The following is a 7,054-nucleotide window of genomic DNA, read 5'->3' as shown; positions in this document are numbered from 1 at the left end:
TGCGATTCTGTCTGTATCATAGATATATAAGAACATTATATAATAATATAGATATAATAATATATATAAATAATATGGGTCTGTAGCAACTAGCTGAAAGGGGGCATATCTCCACCTACAGTGGCTAGTCGGACATACATCTGTCAATAAATCGATTCTCCCCAGTGCTTGTATACTGGGACAAGGACAGTAGTCCAGATAAAATGGCCTCATCGACCTGTAACGCTCAACTAACCTGAACATGTAAACTTACTGAGTGTTACTCATTCTCACTCTCTAATATAATTTTGTCTTGTACTGGCTTTTTGTGAAAATCCTTTAGTCATAGTTCTGTGATTTTTGTCCACTTCAGGTGTTTGATCAGTATGTGAAGACACGAGCGGAGGAGGAGAGGAAGGAGAAGAAGAACAAGCTGATGCAGGCCAAAGACGAGTTCAGGAGGATGATGGAGGAGGCAAAGTTCACACCGAGGTAAACAGACAGGGCCGTTTTTATACTAGTACTTTGTTATTTAAAGGCCAATATTGATATTTAACACAAGTGAAACAGATATGTAATTTTATTGTACAGTTTTTTTACAATCCCCTTGTTTTTCTGGAGTTTACACAAGATATTAAATCACATAATATATTTTTTAGTATTTAACATAATAAGTCATTGTTTTTTTCCTTTCTTATTGTGGTGAATAGATCATTTCAAACTTCTTTTTTTTTTAATCTTCATAGAACAACTTTTAGTGAGTTTGCAGTGAAGCACGGCCGAGACCCGCGATTTAAGACTATCGAGAAGATGAAGGACAGAGAGGCCATCTTCATGGAATACATTACCGCCATGAGGAAGAGAGAGAAGGAGGACTCCAAGTCCAGAGGAGAGAAGGTATCCAAAAACACGTTTCCATCAAAGGCTTTCGGTATGGTACCTTTGGAACCAAAATGACCACCTACGAAGAGATACCTAGATCTGTTTTGTGTTTTCACCACAGATAGTTCTGTTATATGTGGGTGGGATTATTGTCCCGCACTGCTCCGTCCAGCAGCTCTTGCTGTGTTTCCTTTTTCACGGGTGATACAGACTTGAGTCTGCACCCTGTTTTTCTTCCACAGAACAGGACTGCACAAAAATAAGCAGACTGCAGTGAGAGTCTCTCTATGGGACATTTATAAATAGCAGGTTTGTGAATTTACTCCTTGTCAGGCAAGAGTGGGGATTTATTTTGCCCAAGCACACCGAACAAAGCTCCGACAATCTGACACGTTAGTTTTGTCAGTGAGGATTACATTTCACATTTAAAGTTGCCGGCAGTCAGCCCAGTAAATTAAAAAAATAATGTTTTCAGTCTACAGCTGCTGCTAGAGACTGCAAACATCCTTGCATTGTATAGTTGTAATTTACTAATGTATGAAAAAACCAGCCAGTGGAAAAACCAGCCACAGCTCAGCCCTGCTGAGCTCTGGGTGTTGATATTTTACTGACCAATCAACAGACTACAGCGTTTCTAGCTACACCTATAAGTACGGGATCTGTGTGCTGGGTACCCCAAGCAGAGAGGTGACCAAAATTGAGGATTGTTCCAAAGGTTCCAAAAGCACCGTCCTCAGCTTTACTCAAAGGAAATGCAAAAAAATGTTTACAGAGCTGATCTGAATTGTACCAACCTGCTGGTGGAAACGCCACAAAACTTAAATATGAATGTACGATATCTCTGTAGAATAACACTGTGGTGTTTTTAAGGTGAAGGAGTTTGAAAGACTATAAGTTAAGACCTCTGCAGGACTAATACTATCTGCATGCATACTGCTCTCCTGCTGATCATTTGATTTTGGACAGATTTCCAATTTAGATTGGTGTGTGTGTGTGTGTGTTTTGCTCCCAGGTGAAGCTAGACTTCTTTGATCTCCTAAGTGAGCAGCACATAGAGGGAGGCCAGCGGTGGAGCAAAGTGAAAGAGAGACTAGAGACTGACTCACGATACAAGGCTGTGGAGAGCTCCGCACTCAGAGAAGAACTTTTCAAACAGTACATGGAAAAACAAGCCAAGGTAGGAGCAGCTCTCTGTGTGCAGAAGACAATGGTTTCAGTGTGTGTGCTGGCGATGTGTGGTCTGCGTCAGAGCGAGTTTGGCAACTGAATATTTATGTTGGAAAAATTATTGATACTTTGATACTTTGATACACAGAGTGCTCAAAGCAATAGTTTTCTCGGATCATGTAGCACCAATTTCAAAAGTATTTGCATCTGTCTGCTGCATAGACAACCTAGTTTTATTGACAGGCTATCTTTCCCGTAGTGAAATACGTCTTTAGTCGTCAGGCAAAACTTAGTAAGATTTATTCCACCCCAGTGACAACTTTGATGTTACTAACTAACCCTGATGCTCTGATTTTGAGCGCAGTCCTCATTGTCGGCATCACATGACAAATGACACTGACGCAGACCTCATGTTTCATCCTCCACAGAGCGTGGACATCGATAAGGAGCGAGAGTTGGAGCGGCAGGCTCGTATCGAGGCCAGTCTCAGAGAGAGGGAGCGGGAGGTGCAGAAGGCTCGATCAGAACAGACCAAAGAGATCGACCGAGAGAGGGAGCAGCACAAGAGGGAGGAGGCCATCCAGCATTTCAAAGCTCTCATGTCTGATATGGTGAGACGCTCTGCAGTTTTTTCATTTTCTTGTGAAACTTGCTGTCATGTGATAAAACAAATGTATTCAGACAAGGCATGGTTGTATGTCAATTGTGAGCCCCTTTATAAATGAGTCAGATTTTACAGCTGTGACTGCGACCGACTGCAGGGATTACCATAGAGGATGTTTTAGAGCACTTTCTTTTTTTCCCCACAATATTAGTTAGATTTTCCATGCTTTAAAACACAGTTTTTACAATCCTATAACACATAAGACATAGTTGTGTCTTATTACAGAGCATAAGAGAGAGGGAAATAAAAAAATAGAAAGGAAAAAATACATAAAATAAAAACAAAATTGCTCCTCAAATGTCAAAAAATGGTAGTCTATACAAAATGGAGTACAATAATTACAATAAATGCTAAATATGAGATGTATTTAAAAAAATAAAACGATAATTTACTCAGGCTCAGAATCTGCGTGGTCCACAAAAATTAGTCATTCACTTAATCATGTAACAGATCTAAATCCTTTACATAATTTGTAAAGGGGCTTCATCTGTTCTGAAATATATGCTGTTTACCTTTTAATATTTAAGTTATCCTCTCTAATGAAAGGCTTGATAACATCACCAATACATTTTAAAGCATAAAGCAAGCCAAGGTCTATGAATGCTTGTTCGTTTTGGCTATAGTTATATTTCACTGGATACAGGCCCAACAAAAAAAGCTTCGGGCCCAGCGGGATTCTTTTTGAAATAAACTTCTTGGTTATAACTCTCACCTCCTCCCAGAATGTTTTCATGTTCTTACACCACCAAATAAGGCGAAATAATGTTCTAAGAGCACTTTCCAAACATGTGAGAAATGCAGATACCTTGGCCTGCGCAAGACTAACTTGTGTCATCATAGTTTGACTTTGATCCCATGTAACATTTGATTCAGGTGTTGAAGTGTTTGGGTTCAATCATTCCTCAGGTACGGTCTTCAGATGCAACGTGGTCAGACACTCGTCGTAACCTGCGGAAGGACCATCGCTGGGAGTCGGCATCACTGCTTGAGAGAGAGGAGAAGGAGAAGCTGTTTAACGAACACGTAGAAGCACTGGCCAAGAAGAAGAAGGAACATTTCAGGCAGCTACTGGATGAGACCAGCATGGTGAGAAGTAAAAAGGTGCCAAAAGCAGGAAATGTCACCTGTACTAAGCTCTTCAGTTTGTCTATGTTTGCTTTTTGCTTGTGTGCATTAAGAACTTTAAACCAGCATGGAAGGAAACTTACACTCTGCAGCTTTTAATGTCGTGTCTGTTTATGTGTTTCATCAAATATGATGGACTTTCTTCAGCTTGATCCCTGATAACAGTTTATAAGCTATTTTTTTGTGTTGTAGATCACTCTGACAACCACATGGAAGGAGGTGAAGAAGGTTATCAAAGAAGACCCTCGCTGTATTAAGTTCTCCTCCAGCGACAGAGTAAGCTGTATTATTTTGTGTGAATAATTGTAAAGTGATACAAGATTACAGACACTTTCTGACAACAATTACAGAACAGAGTTCTGTGAACCAGACACACTGTAGCTACATTAGAACATTTTTAAGCAAAATGATGAAAGAAAAAAAAGGTCTAGGGCTATATCAAACACAGAATTAATGCCAGTCCAGTCAGATTTGGCTGTTCAATACGAATATTGTACTATTTATTTCCATTTACAGTTTTTTGCAGACAGTACATATCAAACAAAAGCCAGATAAAGTGTCGTTTTAAGTTGCTGTGAGCTGTAAATTTTTTACTTCTCAGCAGAAGAGAGAAGATAATGTTTTCTCAAAGCTTTACAGATCCTCTGTGCAGCTGCCTGCGTCCACACAACTGCTGGTACCAAAGACTGGTGTTAAAGTAAATAGTGCTCACTCTGCTCTAAAAAACACTGTACAACACACTGGCTAGAAAAAAAAAAACAGCCCCAAATGCTCGACTTAAAGCAATTTCAGTCGGCTGAGGGGTCTCCGACTTAGAATGTCTGACTAACGTCTGAATCACCTTTCCTTAGCGTAACTGCTATTTTGTTATGAAATAAAGTCCTGAATTTTTACCTTAAAATCTCCATAATAATACATGGACAAGTGGTGAGATCCCTGTGGGTACATGTGACCCTCAGACAGAGGAGAAATCACTATTACTACTACTACTTTAGCACTAGTAAAACTATTCACTCTGATTAAATACCATTACAGAAAGCTAACCTCTGCTTACATTTGATCGGTCTGACTGGGGTCTTAGGTTGTAGCAGTTTCATCCATTTGCTCTGAATTTTCATGTCTTAAGTGTTAATCTGTGTGTTTGTAGAAGAGGCAGCGGGAGTTTGAAGACTACATCAAAGACAAGTACATCACAGCCAAAGCTGACTTCAGAACCCTGCTGAAGGAGACAAAGTTCATCACATACAGGTCTGTACACTCACTTTCACTTACCAGAAGGCAAAATCAAAACAAGTGTCATAATAGCAATTTAAAAATTTCAAATTGTTTTATATATAAATATACTTATTTTTTCCCAAAGGACATTGCAATACAGTTAAACACTGCAGGATGTATAGACAGTTAGTCACCTTTATTTATACAAGCAATCGCACTGATTGATATACAGGTCAGTTTAAGTGGTAAATATTCAGTGATCACCTTGTGAGGTCACATACACAATCCATCTTTCCCAGTACTGCAGAAATGTATCAGTCTTTGGTGGAGGTTTGGCCTGTAACCCTTTTCATGTTACAGCTTTCTTGCTGGCAGCTAGTATTATCTTTAGTTGGTATTTGTCTTGGGCCAAAGGATGAGCCGCAATGTTGCCCAAATAGATAATAATAAAGGAGCGGTCAGTTTCATCACCAAATATGCAGTAGATATAATCTGATACTGTTCCAGGCCAGAAATCTAGAGCCCAGTTCAGACCAAAGATTCACAACAAGACGAAACTATTTTAGAAGGTTGCAGAGAAAAGTTGCAGCAGCGTGAACAGACGGGTCACAGCTTGACTCAGGACAGCTGATGAACTCCACTTGTCATAGCTGAGCAGACTGTGAGAAAAACATTTTTTTGAATGTATGCATGAAATCAGTCCTTTTTTCATTTTTGGGTCTGTTAACTTCGGTAAATGATTTGATAATTCTGAGACAAATAGCATTTGAGTTGAGGGAAACTGCAAACATGTACACACAGGATGTGATGGCACCACCTATAGACTGCCACTGTGCAGCGATCTGCCTTTTTTTGATCAATCAAATCATTTGACTTGAAGTGACTTAATGCAAAGGAAGGTCTGACAGTACGAAATTGTATCTTTGTAAAAATGTTTTAATTTTAAGAAATTATGGACATATTAATGATGGAGTTATAGATCATAAAAGAAGAGAAAGGAGGGAATTTAAGGAATACAGAAAGACAAAAATAAAAACAAAACATATAAATTTAGTATTATTATTATTATTATTAATAATGTTAATAAAAGGGTACATAAATGTAAGTTCATATGGAATAATTTAACTGGTTAGATAACTCAAAATTGTATCTCGTAAAGGGACTTAAACCAAAATCTGAACAGCAGCTGTTGTACTTAATATTTTTCACAGAATCACCATCCTGCCTCTGAGTGCTTTCTGCCTCTCTCATGTCCTCCCTCCCCTCAGGTCGAGAAAGCTGATTCAGGAGTCAGAGCAGCATCTGAAGGATGTGGAGAAGATCCTCCAGAACGATAAGCGGTACCTCGTTCTGGAGTGTGTCCCCGAGGAGCGCAGGAAGCTCATCATGTTCTACATCGAAGACCTGGATCGCCGTGGCCCACCGCCTCCCCCCACTGCCTCTGAGCCCACCCGACGCTCTACCAAGTGTGACCAACCGCATCATCTTCTCGGCCGGTTCCTACTCCACCTCGCCCTCCCTTTGGCCAGAGCATGATCTCCCTGATCACCCCCCCCTAAACCCCGCCCTCCCGGCCCACGGCGGGCCTCTCAGTGTTATTGCTGGGGCTCATGTTGCTTAGAGATGTACCATAGAGATGAACGGTTAAGGTCTCTGTGTTATGTCCACTCTTAGCCCTGAAATTGCCCTGCATTTAACGCAACAGCAGGGAACAGAGGTTACCTGATCTCAAGGTGACCCTTGAGCCCTCCCCTCTGACTGACCACGTTAGAGGGAGAGGGATTGTGATGAGGCTGCTGCCCGAGCAGCCACAGAGGTGTAAGATAGCTGATGTAAATGAAGATGCGTGTGTGTGTGTGAGAATGCATCTTTGTGTGTGCGTGTGATGTGTGCGTGAGTGCGCGTGTGTGCATGTGTCTGAGGCGTCCTTAAGCCTTACTGCTCCACTGTGCCAGTCATTGTTTCAGCGGCTCAGTGTGAATGTTAGTTTCTGCTCAGTGGTTTACTCCGATGTTGCAGCAA

The 7,054-nt window shown here is 40.7% G+C and overlaps 1 protein-coding gene across 7 annotated transcripts in view; it reads left to right on the top strand.

Moving 5' to 3' along the window:
• Positions 1-6,581, top strand: part of tcerg1b (transcription elongation regulator 1b (CA150)) — a 32,635-nt gene extending 26,054 nt beyond the window's left edge. For 4 of the 7 annotated variants that reach the window (XM_042498913.1, XM_042498914.1, XM_042498911.1 and 1 more), the window contains 8 exons: positions 353-471; positions 726-876; positions 1,874-2,038; positions 2,457-2,639; positions 3,599-3,778; positions 4,010-4,093; positions 4,965-5,065; positions 6,301-6,581. In XM_042498913.1, the coding sequence (XP_042354847.1) occupies positions 353-471; positions 726-876; positions 1,874-2,038; positions 2,457-2,639; positions 3,599-3,778; positions 4,010-4,093; positions 4,965-5,065; positions 6,301-6,568 (1,251 nt within the window). In that variant the 3' untranslated portion in view covers positions 6,569-6,581. Of the gene's footprint in view, positions 1-352; positions 472-725; positions 877-1,873; positions 2,039-2,456; positions 2,640-3,598; positions 3,794-4,009; positions 4,094-4,964; positions 5,066-6,300 lie in introns of all 7 variants that reach the window. The other 3 variants (XM_042498912.1, XM_042498910.1, XM_042498908.1) reach the window with 1 other exon arrangement.
• The last annotated feature ends 473 nt before the right edge of the window (positions 6,582-7,054 follow it).

This window comes from Plectropomus leopardus, chromosome 13, assembly GCF_008729295.1.
Source record: "Plectropomus leopardus isolate mb chromosome 13, YSFRI_Pleo_2.0, whole genome shotgun sequence".
In the NCBI taxonomy this organism is placed as follows: Eukaryota; Metazoa; Chordata; class Actinopteri; order Perciformes; family Serranidae; genus Plectropomus; species Plectropomus leopardus.
Note: the sequence above shows the minus strand (reverse complement) of the source record. Positions and strands in the feature narration are given on the sequence as shown.